Source organism: Podarcis raffonei, chromosome 7 (genome assembly GCF_027172205.1).
Source record: "Podarcis raffonei isolate rPodRaf1 chromosome 7, rPodRaf1.pri, whole genome shotgun sequence".
In the NCBI taxonomy this organism is placed as follows: Eukaryota; Metazoa; Chordata; class Lepidosauria; order Squamata; family Lacertidae; genus Podarcis; species Podarcis raffonei.
In genome coordinates, this window is record NC_070608.1 from 65,898,793 (window position 1) to 65,913,249 (window position 14,457).

Sequence of the window (14,457 nt, forward strand, 5' to 3'; positions counted from 1 at the left end):
AAGGAACAGATTATTGTTCTATATACGTAAGAGGTTGAGATGATTTCAGTGTCCATCATGCTATTCATACCCTTGAATTTCCCCAAACACGACCTGACATGACTTACGCTGGTCTCTCCAGGTTTGCAGTCCAGGACACCTTTAAGCGACTGCAGAGAATGCACAATACACTGCTCAAACTGGGATGGCTAAAAGGTAGAGAATAAACAAGAAATTACTTCTGAAACCTAGAAATCATGACTGCAGTGGAACAGTCCTGGTTTCCAATCAACCATCTATTTAAAGCTCCCGCTCTCAATGTCCAGTCAGACCATACAGGGATTTATATGCTCGTTATATTGTGTAACAGCTATAGTGCCATGTTAACTGGAAGTCAATGTTGCTATCTCATTATTAAAAATACCTTATCTATCCAGTTAACAATACAGGGCTCTCCTCTCCCCTTAACGAATCGCAGGCTGAGAAATAGTAACACAGCAAGCTTCAAGACTGAGTGGGAACTTGATCCTAGTCTGATATTTTACTAGCTCTCCATATACTGATATATGTATAAATTCAAATAGATGTAATTGCATTTGCTAACATTGATCCTGGCTTATCAGGACAAGATGACTAGGGCATGTATCAGTTTTCACTGATATGAGGGGATAGAAAAGGGTGGGATTTTCACAGAAGAGTAAGAAGAAATGAGGCTACTTTTCACCAGCAACTCATGCATGGGGTTAAGCTACTATATCCTCATAACTCACCCACTGAAGTATATTAGGCTGAAATGAAGACTGGGCCCAAGACCCCCCAGCCAGTTTCATAGTGAGCAGGGAGTTGGACTTAGACTACAAAATCCATCATTCAATACAGATGCCTAAAGACATAGCAGCATACCCACCAAACTGGTTAGGCCTTCATTGTCCACCACCCAGTCTTCTTTTTCAGCTAATCTCTTTACATCTGCAAAAGGAGACAAGTTTTTAGATGGTTATTTTTCTAGTAAAAAAAATTTAAAAATGAGGAAAGCCCTCTGTCTATCACTGTCGTGATTTGTCATCCAAATACATTGCCGCTGGTACCTTAAAAAGATGGCAGCAGCTTTATTACGCATCAAACATGCTTACAGCAAGGCAAGTCAGCTAATTATAGGCATGTAACAGGTTGGATATAAACCATGCTGTGCCACAGAGATTATGTGTGAAATAGTTGTTTTATGATATAACACTAATGCAGCATATTGAAGCCACAAGAGTGAAAATGACTGTTCCGAAGACCAATACTTGTAATCCTTTGCTGAATTGTCATTTCTACTTTTAATATGATGACACAGCAGTACACCCAGTTTACTAAAACACTTGAAAATAAGAGCATCTAATAGTACGCCCGACATATATGAAGGTAAAAATCACAAAGAGGATAACATCATTTAGGAAAAAAATCCAATCAGAAGGACACTCGTGTTGATATACACCCAACAAGACAGATAAATAAAGTGTCTTTTACTACCTTCAGCTGTATGCTGTAATGTGATCATTATACAGCGAACTCTGAGATCCAAAATAAGATCCTGGATGATCTGAAGCATATCATTTGGTATTTCAAGCGCAGCAAGAGATTCATAACTAAGCCTGGAAAATGGAGGAAATAATGTGAAGTTATAGTTTTTGATGTAGTTCAGATGCTAAGGGGAGTCATAATTTCCTGAGAACCCTAAGATTTGAAGAGAAGTAGGCTTAAAAAAAAATAACAAAATCACAGCACCCCCCTCTTTTTCTGTGAGAGTTGCTATGCTATTATTGTTCATCTGTACTGGGTACTGAATTCCATTCTGCACTACCAACTGCTGGCAAGGAAGGCCACTTCTATCTCGGACAGTGTGTGATCCAGCTGCTAAGCTTCCCTTCCTTGCCTCAGAAGACCTAAGCAGGTGCTGTTGCCTGGGAGCAGCCATATGTGAGCAATGGAAGATTTGCCTCCATCACAGAGCTGAGCAACTTTTAGCTGCTCAACTCCTTTCCTTTGCATTAGAGGACCTCAGTGGGAGCAGTTACCTGGATGACACCAGGGAAGAACAAGGATCATTCAGGAAATGCTGTCTGAATAATCCTGGGACTCAGCTATACAGCTGCAAATAGGAAGCTTTAAGTGTGTTATACCTGTACAAGCTTTAAGTGCAATATACAAATGTGACACTAGATGGCGATACGGAGCTATGCAAAATTCAATGTATTTTTCAAAACTTTTTTTAAAAAAGCATTTTCACAGCATTTTTATATGTGTGTAGATTCTACCCTGGTTTCATATGGACGTAACAATTTCCATTCCTGATTGGGTAGAATCATTTGAAGAACTTTAAAGAGCTGTTTTGATTGTGTTCCGGAGCTATAAACTAATATTTAAGAATTCTAAATAAATAAATATTTTCTCCTTATTTGTGTGTGTGTCACTACATGGTCCCAAGAAGCCTAGAGGTGACAATACTGATGCTTTGATAACATACTCTGGTTTTGTTTTGTTTTTTTGTCATGGCTGCTTGGCAATGCTGTAAGCCATCTTCTCCCCAACCCCTAGCTAACAAGCTGATGCCTGATTCCATCTTTTGAGTGCTTCCCACTTGCCATAATTTCTATAAATACTATTTGTCAACAATCTACTCCAGTAAAGGTACTGAGCGGACACCTGGATAGTTGCACTGCTTAAATACTGCTTACACCTTCTTGCCTTTGCTCTCCGTGTCTCAGCCATCCATTTCTCTGGGTTGTTGATCTGGATCAGGGTCAAGCTGTCATAACACCATGACTCCCAATTGTTTGGCTTCACACAGGACCCACGACTGGGTCAGAGAACAGAGCTTACTGAAGCTTAACCCCATGCCACTTATCCCAATGCACACAGGTGTTCTACTGAGTTACCACAGTACTTGCCTAACTGTCTGGATGACATGAGGTAACCATTGGCCAGAAAGTTCAGATTTCATCTCCCAGCCACCATATTCTCTCAGTTCACTTTCTCCAAGGCTGAATGGAAGCAATGCACCACGGATCAGTTTGACCAGGGACTTCATCACTTGCTGAATCATCATCTACAACAGGAAAAGGAAACATTTCATGGATAAACACCGGAACATGTGTAACAAGTTGTGTTTTATGTAACCAGTTAATTCATAAGACTAGGGCTTTTTTCAGATGGAACTCAGTGGAACTCAGTCCTGGCACCTCTCAGGTCGGTACCATTGCCATTAAAAGAGAACAAGGGAGACATTCATGGTGAGCTAACTGCTAAATTATTCTACTTATTTCTAATTCAATGCATATATCAACTAAAACAACAACAGACCATAAATGGGGTTTCTCCTGCTCATTTCCCCAGTCTCCTCCAATTTTATTTAACTTATACCTAATGTGCAATAGACAATGCAAAGGCTATTATGAGAGTAATATGTGAATGTCCAGAGAATCTACTGCAGATCTGCCACATCAGAGAGAGCCAATTCCTGCCCTGCCAAACTGCACCAGCTATCTGAAGGGCAAACAAATGGTTGAAGCATGGTGCTAGGCCCAGTAAGGATGGAGAGCTCATAGAGCTTTAAAACCAGTATCTTCTTGATCGGGTGGTAGCTACAGTGCACCGAGGACTGTATGTCTTATTAGGCCATCCCATTACAAAATATTATTAAAAATAAACCTCTGCTGGTCTTCAAAGGTTTTACACCCTTCCACTTTGGGTGGCTGCACACCTACTTACCTTGAAATCATTCTGTCTTTGTCTAGCGTTCTTCTTTGATCTTTCCATTTGGCCTGATTTTTCGGCAGTCTTGGGAAACAGAAAAACAACAACAGAGATACTACAGCTGATAGCCATTGCAAACATTCACCTGGAACAAATCAGGAGGTCTATGAATTCTATCTTAAAAAGTAAAGGTATATGTTCAGGTTAGCTCTTAATAGACAAAGTCTGATTAGTTTAAGAAACAGTAGAAAATTCATGCTTAGATCAAACATATCAACGTGCCAGAAAACTTTGGCAAATTAATAAATCAAAGAAGACTAATGTAGTAGTGTAGCAGTAGTAATAGTAGGTCCTTCAGCAGCAGTAGCAATTTTATTATATATCTGACTGGGTTTCCACAGCTACTCTAGGTAGCTTACAGCATATCTAAAAACCTAATAAAAACATCAAGCATTTAAAACCTCCCCACGGCCACTCCCAGTCAGCAGTCTAGCTGTTGCATTCTGGATTACTTGTAGTGTCTGAGGCACCTTCAAAGGTAGCCGCACATAGAGCAGTAGTCCAAGCAGGAGACAACCAGGGCTTCTGCTGGAGAGGAGCACCCCAAAGCAGAAGCCACTGTCAATGGGGTGTCTCAGATCTGCTGGAACTTGTGCAGACCCTGCTGCCACCATGTGACGGCAACAGGTCCAATCTAGGACTCTTCACTGTACTATATTGGAAGGTATTTTCCCTGGCTCCTCCACCACCACCACCCTGGGCCTGCACAAGAACCAGAGCAGTGGATGTACTTTATCCACTCTTGCTGCTACTGTCCAGGGGTTAGGATTGCAGCCTTCATATATTGTTACAAGTGACTGACATCTAATGGACAGTAGTGATGATAGCAAAACTGGCGTTTGGAAAAATGCCTCTTTATTCTTTTATTTTTTTAAACGATAAAACTTGTTGTCTTTCTTTTTTTATTTTTAAAAAGTGATGTTTCTAATATGGGTGAAACAAAAATGGTAGTAATGGAGTTCACATTTCCTATATTACATTCAAGTATACAGAGACAAGTCTGTCAGCTACAAAAAACCCTTTTTCTATACTTTCCACTTTCTAAAGTAATAATCAGACCCTGCCTACTAAGAATGAGCCCAAGTATGTACTGCCCCATTTAAATATTTGCTAAACATAGGAAGCTGATTCAACTCGGCCTGTCTGTATACCTTGAAAATTTTCAATATTCATTAAACCTGTTTTGCTTACTTCCTGTGTTGTTCAGTCTAGATAAGCTGATCAGAGGGAGAATGAGACAGGGCAATGGATGACACCATCTTTGTGCAAGGAGTTAAAATTAGATGTCCTCTGCTCCCTCTCAACCCTATAGATTCTAGAAACATGTAAAGGTGCACCAAAGCTACCGATTCCCTTCCACCCACCACTGATTTTGCTGAATAGTTAAGCACCTTCCTATACAGACCTCTGTGGTAAGTACCAACGGTTAGTTCTGTGTACAGATTCAGTCTGTACACAGAAATTGGTCTCCGTTTAGCTACAAGCCTTCTGTTGAAAAAAACTGAAAACCCTAACCAAAACGTGTGCGTTTTTAAAGAAATACAGATCACCCTTATAACTTCGAGAAAATAAATCACAGTTCCTTTATTACTGGTCGTTTCCTTTCAATCATTGCTCATCACTTTCATGACTACATGAGGCCCCTGCGGGGTTTTTTGTTTGCTTCTTTGTGCCTCAGTGTCTATGCTCAACTGTCCTTTTAGCTGTAAATTGTCAGAAATTCAGAACAGCCATAAAAATTATGGGCTAAGTGGGATGAAACCCCAAACTGTTTCTCTCCCTGCCTGCTTAAGTTTTAAGGCACCCCGAAGTGTCCTGGATGTTGAACTCTGGGTGCATATGAAAGTCCAGACATCAAAAGTACTAGAGGAGAATAATGGAGGACCCTTCCCTCGTCCTCTCAGAAGATGGGGGGCTCCAGGTTTGGGGGCACAATGTTTAATGGCCCTCTAATAGGTATGAGAACTCCTCCTTTTCAGCCCTCTCATCTGACGTACAGAAATCCAGGGTCAGCGGCAGTTGTGGCTGATCTTCGGTGTGGTAGTGGAAATAAGGTAATGAAGGGGAGCTGCTGTCAGGACTGCCATGCAGGGGTACAGAGGGACCCAATCCCTTCTGCCATGCCCACCATCAAGAGAGGAAAGGCATGCCAGAGTAGCAGGGGCACTGTCTGTATCTTTGGCAGCTGATCAGTGTTGCTAATCACTGATGCTGGTCTGCAGCAGAACCAGACAAAAAAGGCATTATTATTATGTACAGTGGTACCTCAGGTTACATACGCTTCAGGTTACAGACTCCTCTAACCCAGAAATAGTACCTCGGGTTAAGAACTTTGCTTCAGGATGAGAACAGAAATCGCGCAGCGGTGGTGGCAGGGGGAGGCCCCATTAGCTAAAGTGGTGCTTCAGGTTAAGAACGGACCTCTGGAACAAATTAAGTTATTAACCTGAGGTACCACTCTATTAGGTTTATATTCTGCTTTCCTCTCAAGCGCTCAAAGCAGTATACTTGGATCTGCTTCCCCCTCCTCTCCCCCACCAAATCTTTCCTCAGAAGAGCCCTGAGACATAGGTCAGGCTTAGAAATAGTGCTTTGTTTGAAGTCATTCAGTGAGCTTGGGGAGATATGAACCTCAATATCCCCAGGCTAATTTGATACTCTAACCACTAGACATACTGGATCTCAAGGAGTGTAAGGAAGCAGTATCAATCCAGTTGCACTGACAAGTCTCACACTGGCTGTTCCAAGGCTCTTCATCTGTTTTGGCTAGCAAGAGGGAACTGAAAGAGCACAAAGCACGACTGATACATAAACAAAAGAAACCTGGAGAAAGATGTCATGTTCCTCAAAGAACTGTATATAGCTGAAAGTATGGGAAAGACTGAATGCCATACCTCACTAAAGAGGCTCCCATTCACATAAGAAATCCAGAGTTTCCAGAAGTTGGGGAGCTGGCTTACGACAAGCTTTGTTAGCTTTTCGACAAACGCCACCTGCTGAGGAGCTTTAAATCGCCAAGCTGGAAAAGGGGCAACAAAATCAGCTGTTAACTACTGAAGGATCCTTGGTAAGGAATTGTTTTCAATTGTAGATGTGTCATTGGAATTCGTCTGCTTTACAAGTTTAACTTTAGGCAATTACAGAGGTGCTCACATCAAGAAGGAATTTTAACTGATTATAACAACCATCTGAGGAACATGCCGCTATGAGGGGCTGGCACATGATTCCATCATGGTAGAATAAATAATCTGATTAGTTTCTCATAGGTTTCAAGTTCTGGTGACAGCACACTGTAAGGATGCTGTGAGGATGCAGAGAAAAAAAATCATCATCATCAATCTACATAGCTCTATAGAATATTCAAACCACTTCACACAATCAGTCTACTGTAATCCTTACAACTGAAGTCTGAGGATGAAATTGCAGGAAATGGCATAAACAGTATGAGTTGCTTAAACACAACTAGTGAGTTTCTCTAGGTGAGAAATAAACCAGGAAAACTTCCTGATTCATGGATTTATTTAACATAATGTATGTATCACTTGATTGTAAGAAAACCTCTACAAACCTCCTTTACAAAAGGACAAAAAGGATAAAAAACAAGGGCACTGAGAAAGTAGGCACCTGCTTACGTGACCAAACTTTCTCCCCACAACCCAATAATCTGCTTGAGAGGGTTGGAGCACCCCCCCCCCCGAGCAGATTCTGGGGGCACACGGGTGGGGGTGGGTGGGGAAGATGAGAAACCAGAATTGCTGTTGCACAAAAAGATTTCCATTGTGCAAGCAGGCAGACATGATCAGGGCATCACACCAGCATCAAATTGCAACACTGGTTTCTCAAAAAGCAGAACAAGGAATAAAATCTCAGCACCTACTTTCATCACGACTGGACTGATTGCTGCTGCCTCTTTTCAGTGAAGCACTCCGACTGAGATGGCCAAGTGAGGAGGAGCGTACTTCACTGTCCAGATCCAACATTGGACTGTGCAGTAATGGATTGCCTGGGAAGTGGGGGGAGGAGAATTATACAGCTATTGGCATTAGCAATCTGTTGATCTGAACAGTGTTAAAACACGCAAAATAAACATAGCATAGTGCTGAGGTCTATACAGACAGGCGGGTGCATGAAGAAAATGATGTATACTTTTCTATTCTTTATAATATATACTTTTTGCAAAGGGCACACCCATGCTTCAAAACCCACATGGAATTTACCTTTCTGATATAAACAACACTAGCTCATTTCCACTGTACTTTGGTAGGCCAGTAGCTTTATGGCTTTTTGCTGCTCCTGCAACATTGGAGGTGGACTCCAGAGCATGAGCTGATGCACATAAGGGTAATTTCCATGATTCAAATATAAAGGTAAGCAATATAGAATTGGGTTAGAGGCAGCATAGGAAATCTACTGCTCCTTCCTAAATTATGGAAGAACATAAACACATTTAAGCAAAAAATTGAGGGTTTGAATGCTGGGGTTCTAGAGCATCCAATAATACAGTCTTTGATTAAATGTTGATGTTACGTTAGCCAGGCATGGCCAAACTTGGCCCTCCAGCTGTTTTGGGACTACAGTTCCCATCATCCCTGACCGCTGGTCCTGTTAGCTAGGGATAATGGGAGTTGTAGTCCCAAAACAGCTGGAGGGCCAAGTTTGCATTAGACAGTTGGGAAGGTGGAGCAGGGGAATTCACAACCTCAGAATAACTTTCAAAACATGTACACAGTAGTGCTGCATGTCTGAGCAATTAACAAAATGTGGTTGAGCAGGGAGGAAAAGCTATGTCACAAGTGACACCCACAAAGCACCAGTAACACCCGGGAACCCACAATCCGCACTGCAGATACAAATGTTATGACTTATCTGGGAAATGGCTTTTTGCCTACTGCAAAATGCAACACTGGCTACTTGGAAAATGAAACCCGCTTTAGGTTCCATTTCTCTTGGCACTCAACACATGAGCTCACTATTAAGCCAGAGTGATTCACAGACCCTTAACAAATAAACCTAATTACCGGTAAATTCAAAGAGGGATATGCAAACATTACTCTTGGAATCGTAATGCAACTTGTGTCTCTTTCCCTTATCCACAGAAACCCATTACTGCTACAGTTTCTCAACATCTTCAAGAATCATCTATTCCCTTCTGCAAAATCTTCAAGATCCATCCTGCCCTTCCTTCAGCCTCTCTTCTTTAATCAGTTTAGTTTCAGAATGCCATTGCCTGAATAATCTCTCTTTTGCTCCATCAGTGGGCTCATGTCTGACTTCCCAGCCATGCTGATTTGAAAACACAGGGTTGCGAGTTTGGGGGGCAAGGGTGAAGACAACAAATGGTGAGCTGGCTGGAGCTGAGGAGCTGCTTTCAATTGATTTTTCCACTCCCTGGGAGCCTGCTGTGGAAGACGGGGTGCAGGAGAAATGAAAAGAAGAGCAAACTGCAAAATGGAGGTGAGGAGCTGTTGCTTATAGATCTCTTCACCCCACAGCATAGGAGGTTGCAGAGGAAGGCCTGAAGAGATCGTGATGGAATGGAAACTTGCTTGAAAGGAACAAGCTGCTACTATGCCGGGTTAAAGGTACAACTGTGTTTGACTATCTGTTTTTGATGCTGTGTACACTAATACCTTCTGTTTGTCTGTTTTTTTCTGCAGGGAATTCTGTATTCTGCTGTTTGCTTGTACATCTGGGGACAGATGTCTTGTTCCTGGGAGGAGGTAGTATTGTGACTTTAGGGGAGGCTAGGCTGTATGCCTAAGTCCCCTTCCAATTCCAGGACCCAGCACAGATTCAATTCCTGGAATAGCCAGGCTAGCTTCCTGGTGAGGTAATGGGCTAAGCATCCGTTGTTAAGGTAACAAAGGAAGTGGCTCAGTGCCATAGGGCAAATGGGTGCTGTCAGTGGCGAAGGAAGCCTCTCCGGCATCCAGAGCGGCGCGCGTGCGGCGCCCATACCCTCGGCCGCTCTACAGCTGGTGGGGAGGCAGCAGGCCATCTTGTCACCGCCCCACCCCTGGTGGCACCTGGGGTGAACTGCCTCCCGCCCGTCCCCCTTCATACACCCCTGGGTGCTGTCCATCTTCCAACCACAACTGTCTGGTAGTCAGAAAGACAAAAGACCAGAGGTGAAGCTGGCAGAAGCCAGAGAGATAACAACAACAACAACAACAACAACAACTTATTATTTATTCCTCGCCCATCTGGCTGGGCTTCCCCAGCCACTCTGGACAGCTTCCAAAAAAATATTAAAATACTGTAATACATCAAACATTAAAAGCTTCCCTAAACAGGGCTGCCTTCAGATGTCTTCTAAAAGTCTGCTGGTTGTTGTTCTCTTTGACATCTGGTGGGAGGGCGTTCCACAGGGCGGGTGCCACTACAGAGAAGGCCCTCTGCCTGGTTCCCTGTAACTTGTCTTCTCGCAGTGAGGGAACCGCCAGAGGGCCCTCAGTGCTGGACCTCAGTGTCCGGGTAGAACGATGGGGGTGGAGACACTCCTTCAGATATACTGGATCGAGGCCGTAGAACCATGTCCGATATCTGCTAGGATCCAAGGCTGTGGCCATGGAGGAAGCAAGACCCTCTTGGGGTGTTAATGCCACAAGCCCCTCTGTCACAGGCTCAGGTTGTATATATGTGTAAATAAACCATATACAGTGGTGCCTTGGGTTAAGTACTTAATTCGTTCCAGAGGTCCGTTCTTAACCTGAAACTGTTCTTAACCTGAAGCACCACTTTAGCTAATGGGGCCTCCTGCTGCTGCTGCACCGCCAGAGCACGAGTTCTGTTCTCATCCTGAAGCAAAGTTCTTAACTCGAGGTTAGCGGAGTGTGTAACCTGAAGCGTATGTAAGCTGAGGTACCACTGTATCCTAAAGATACCACAGTCTCCGCTGTCCCTTATTCCAAGAAAACCGAACCTTGGAACCCCTGGAATCTTACACCGCTCAGAGATTGGTGGCATGCAAGCAATATTGAAGATCAGTTCTCCTGGCTTTCCTGCAAAGAAGATTGTGATTGGTTGTTGCACCACTGTCATTTTAAGGCTGCAAATATAGAATGTGTCAAGTTTATTTGCAAATCTGCTGCGACTTCTTTTTAAAGAAGCAGGTGTATAACGGATTATGCTGTAAAATACGGATCTGTTCAGTCTAGTTCTGCCCTGTTCAGGCATTGACTGGGCCTAGCTGCCACTGCTACCAGGAAAGCTTGTGCAGAGGACCCTAAGTGCCAAATGATGCAATGTGCTTATTCTGGTATACGCAGCTTTGGATTGGTAGAAAACATTATGATTCTGATAGGTCAATCAGCTGTTTTGGGACACCAGCTCAGTCAACCACAAAAGAAAGTTACAAATGTAACCTTTATGGAAATTTATTACAACCTTAGTAAATCTATATAACTCCTGACTGAAAAAGTATACTGTAAACAATTTAATACAAATATTCATGAATTTTCTCAAATACTGTCAATATGTTCCTATTAAACAGCACCCACCTACTTTCAAACAAAAAATAAACAATTTGGCAGCCTGGCCATTCAGTCCTTTATTTCATGGAGTGACTGATTTAAGCAATGGGTCTATACGAACTAAAGGAACTGTTATTTAGGTTAGCTGCAAAACAATATTTAAGAGTAAAGATCAGGCACCAACACTGTGAAGGAGAAAAAAAAATAGTACAGGGAATTTACAAAAGTACTTTAAAAACACATCTACTCATGCAGATGTATATACTGAGTGTGGGCATTTGACCGATATTTGCAGAATGGCTTTTAAACGAATTAAATTAGCATTAGCGTAACCTCTCTTAAACAGGAAAACCAAACAAAAACAAACAAAAAGGAAAGCATGCTAATTATGATTTTTTTTCTTTCCCAACCCAAAATTCACAAGGGTATTCTAGAAACCCTGTTGAAATTCTAAATGCTTTGAATCACTCATTTTACATACATATGGTTTTCGCTCTGTTGTTTAAAACTAAGTCAAATAATCTGTAAATTTCCTGAAAATCACTGGAAAAATATAGTAAGACAAAACAAAATTGAAACGTAATTATTCTGTTTGGCATGGCTTTTTCCAGGTCAAACGCACTTCTTCATACATTAAAGCTATACATTATCCCTCTCTTTGCATATTCACATCAAAAACATTTTTCTGGCATTTTAGAATTAGTTGATTTTAAAAAAAAAGTTTCCAGAATGTTTCAACTTGCATTGCAAAAGGAAAGAGTAAAAACTATGGGTTTCCCCCCTCCTATGTGCTTTTGATATTTCAAAACACATTTCTCATTTATGCATTGTAGCCTATTTCAAGTTCAAAGGGTTTCTAGTAATTAGGGGGAAAAAATAATAATAAAAAAGATAGCTTAGTATGCTGGTATGGTTATTAAAAAAAAATACACCAGCTCAAAAAGTGATCCTTTTGTAGTATTGGTCAAAACAGCTTGTCTGTTACTAGATTGATATGATGAGAGCATGACTACACCAAATTGCCACTCCTGCACTAAAAACAAAAAACAAAAAAAACCCACCAATGGTTTGTTTATTCACCAATAATAGAAAACAGGGCAAAGAATACGCTCTTGTTCCACTAGAAACCACATCATCAGTTTGCAGTGGTACCAGGAAAAGAAAGTTTAACATGAAACTAATTTCTTAATTGGTTGTCTAGCATTACAAGAAAGTACAACACAGGAGCAGGGAATGGCAACAGCACATATACCCTCAGGACTAATGAACATCTGGAGCGCATTAGCAAAGCTGACTTTTTTCCAAGTTGTCCAGGAGATAGCGCTTCAGGACTACACATTGCAGCCAGGGGAGAAAAAGAGTTCTTGTACAAATCAGCATTCAAACATCACTCACTCAGAACAAACAAGTTAAAGCGTGGCCATTTAAAACCATGCACCACTATTTTAAGCACTGGATGTAGATGTTATTATCTAGCTGGCTGTGTTTTCTCCAAATTCAGGAGAAGTTATTGTAGCTTTCAGAGTTCAGACATGCATTGAGGGGAAATTTTGGGGCTCACGATATGCTGGAAGAAGGTGTGTTGTGTGTGAAACACTCCTAAATTGCTATGATTATTTTGTAAAAAATATGTTTGCCAAAACTAAGAGTAACAAAGAAAACACAAGACCCATTTAAAATAACATAAAACGTCTATGAACAATGGAGAAAGCAACTGACCTTAAACAGAGCAAGTGCCTACCTTTAAAAAATAATCTTTTTAAATATTTCGGTATACTACCTAAAATGGCGTTTATAGAGACTGCAATTTATACAAAGCTGCAACTGTGTTGGGAAAATTTACATTTACACAATCTATGTACAGGTTTCAATACAGGTCCCTGAAAATTAATGTGAATCAGTTATTAAGAGTGTGGCTGTAGATAAATTTGCTAGAAGTCTAGGTTTAGCAAGAATAATAATTCTGAACTAGGAATCATTGATTTTTTAAGAAGCAATGCACAAATGTTTGGTGGCAATTTCATTTCCCCCAGAACATTTTATTTTTTCCACAACTTCATCTGCACAATTCACATTAAGCGAGACACGCGGTTTAACGTCGTTGATAAGAGCTAATGTAAAGTTTAGTTCTATCTGTTTTTGATCTTTTAGCACAAACATTCCAATGAAATTATTTGTGATCTTGCTTAAGCACATGGCTTATCCAACGGATCTTTGTTTATATAAAGGAAAATCCATCAAATAACAGAAAAATCAACTGTTACGCATAAGAGTCTGTACACAAGTTTATGAAAGTTCTACAGATATGTCACAAGATGATGAAATTGCAGTATTTTCTCTTGCTTTGCACACCATATCGTGGTCTCTCTTAACGGCTACAATAGTGAGAAGAAACACTGATCTATAGCTGTTGGATTCTCTGAAGGGCAGCAGACTTCCTTACCGCCCTTAAACACCTTTGAACATTTTTTCCTGTGCACAGCAGGCCCTTGTCCTGAGCTACAGTCCGACCACCCACCGTTGCTTGTTGACCAAACAGGCAGTGCCTAAAGCCTGCACCGACATAAGGAGGATAGGATTCCTTTCAAACACGCCACACAGAAGACTTTCAATTTGCCGAAGCAAGAAATTAAGGAAGTTCCTTTAAAATTAACTTGAATCAACAATGTATTTTTAAATGTCCTGTTTGTTCCCCGTATCTGTCTATATTTGGAAACTAAGACGAGCCATTTATGAAGCGCATATTAAAAAGATATTGCTAATAAAAAATATGCCTTTCATTTAAAAGCTTTTTGCTATCATAACTGCCAACTAGTTCAGTTCACTTTAGAAACATTTTTTTTAAATTAAAACAAATACACATTTTGGTATTGAACAAAGTGGTTTTAATATCTATCAATTGATTGATAAATGATTTTTTTAAAAAAACACCTGAGTTACCAGATTCTGCAGTGTATTGAAGTAAAACCTGCCATTAATATTTAGACTGTTTCTGAGTTCCTTCTTTCAGTGCTTTAGGTGAATGGTAAAATCCTGAATGTGCCCTCCTAAGAATTTTATGCATTTAAAATGTGGGGAAGCTCAGAATTAAGGGTCAGAGTCTAATCCACAAGAAAACTAAAGTCTTGCAGGAAACGTCTAACATTAGTTATACACAGAATAGACCTACTAAAATCAATGGGCTCAAGTTACTTAACATTTATTTTCA

The 14,457-nt window shown here is 41.0% G+C and overlaps 1 protein-coding gene across 2 annotated transcripts in view; it reads right to left on the minus strand.

Moving 5' to 3' along the window:
- The window catches only part of EXOC2 (exocyst complex component 2), an 80,326-nt gene that overhangs the window by 33,662 nt on the left and 32,207 nt on the right, over positions 1-14,457 (minus strand). For both annotated transcript variants that reach the window (XM_053397024.1, XM_053397023.1), the window contains exons 12-18: positions 7,655-7,780; positions 6,672-6,796; positions 3,733-3,801; positions 2,913-3,070; positions 1,495-1,616; positions 887-948; positions 108-188 (exon numbers count right to left, since the gene is read on the minus strand). In XM_053397024.1, coding sequence (XP_053252999.1) covers positions 108-188; positions 887-948; positions 1,495-1,616; positions 2,913-3,070; positions 3,733-3,801; positions 6,672-6,796; positions 7,655-7,780 — 743 coding nt within the window. The remainder of the gene's footprint in view (positions 1-107; positions 189-886; positions 949-1,494; positions 1,617-2,912; positions 3,071-3,732; positions 3,802-6,671; positions 6,797-7,654; positions 7,781-14,457) is intronic.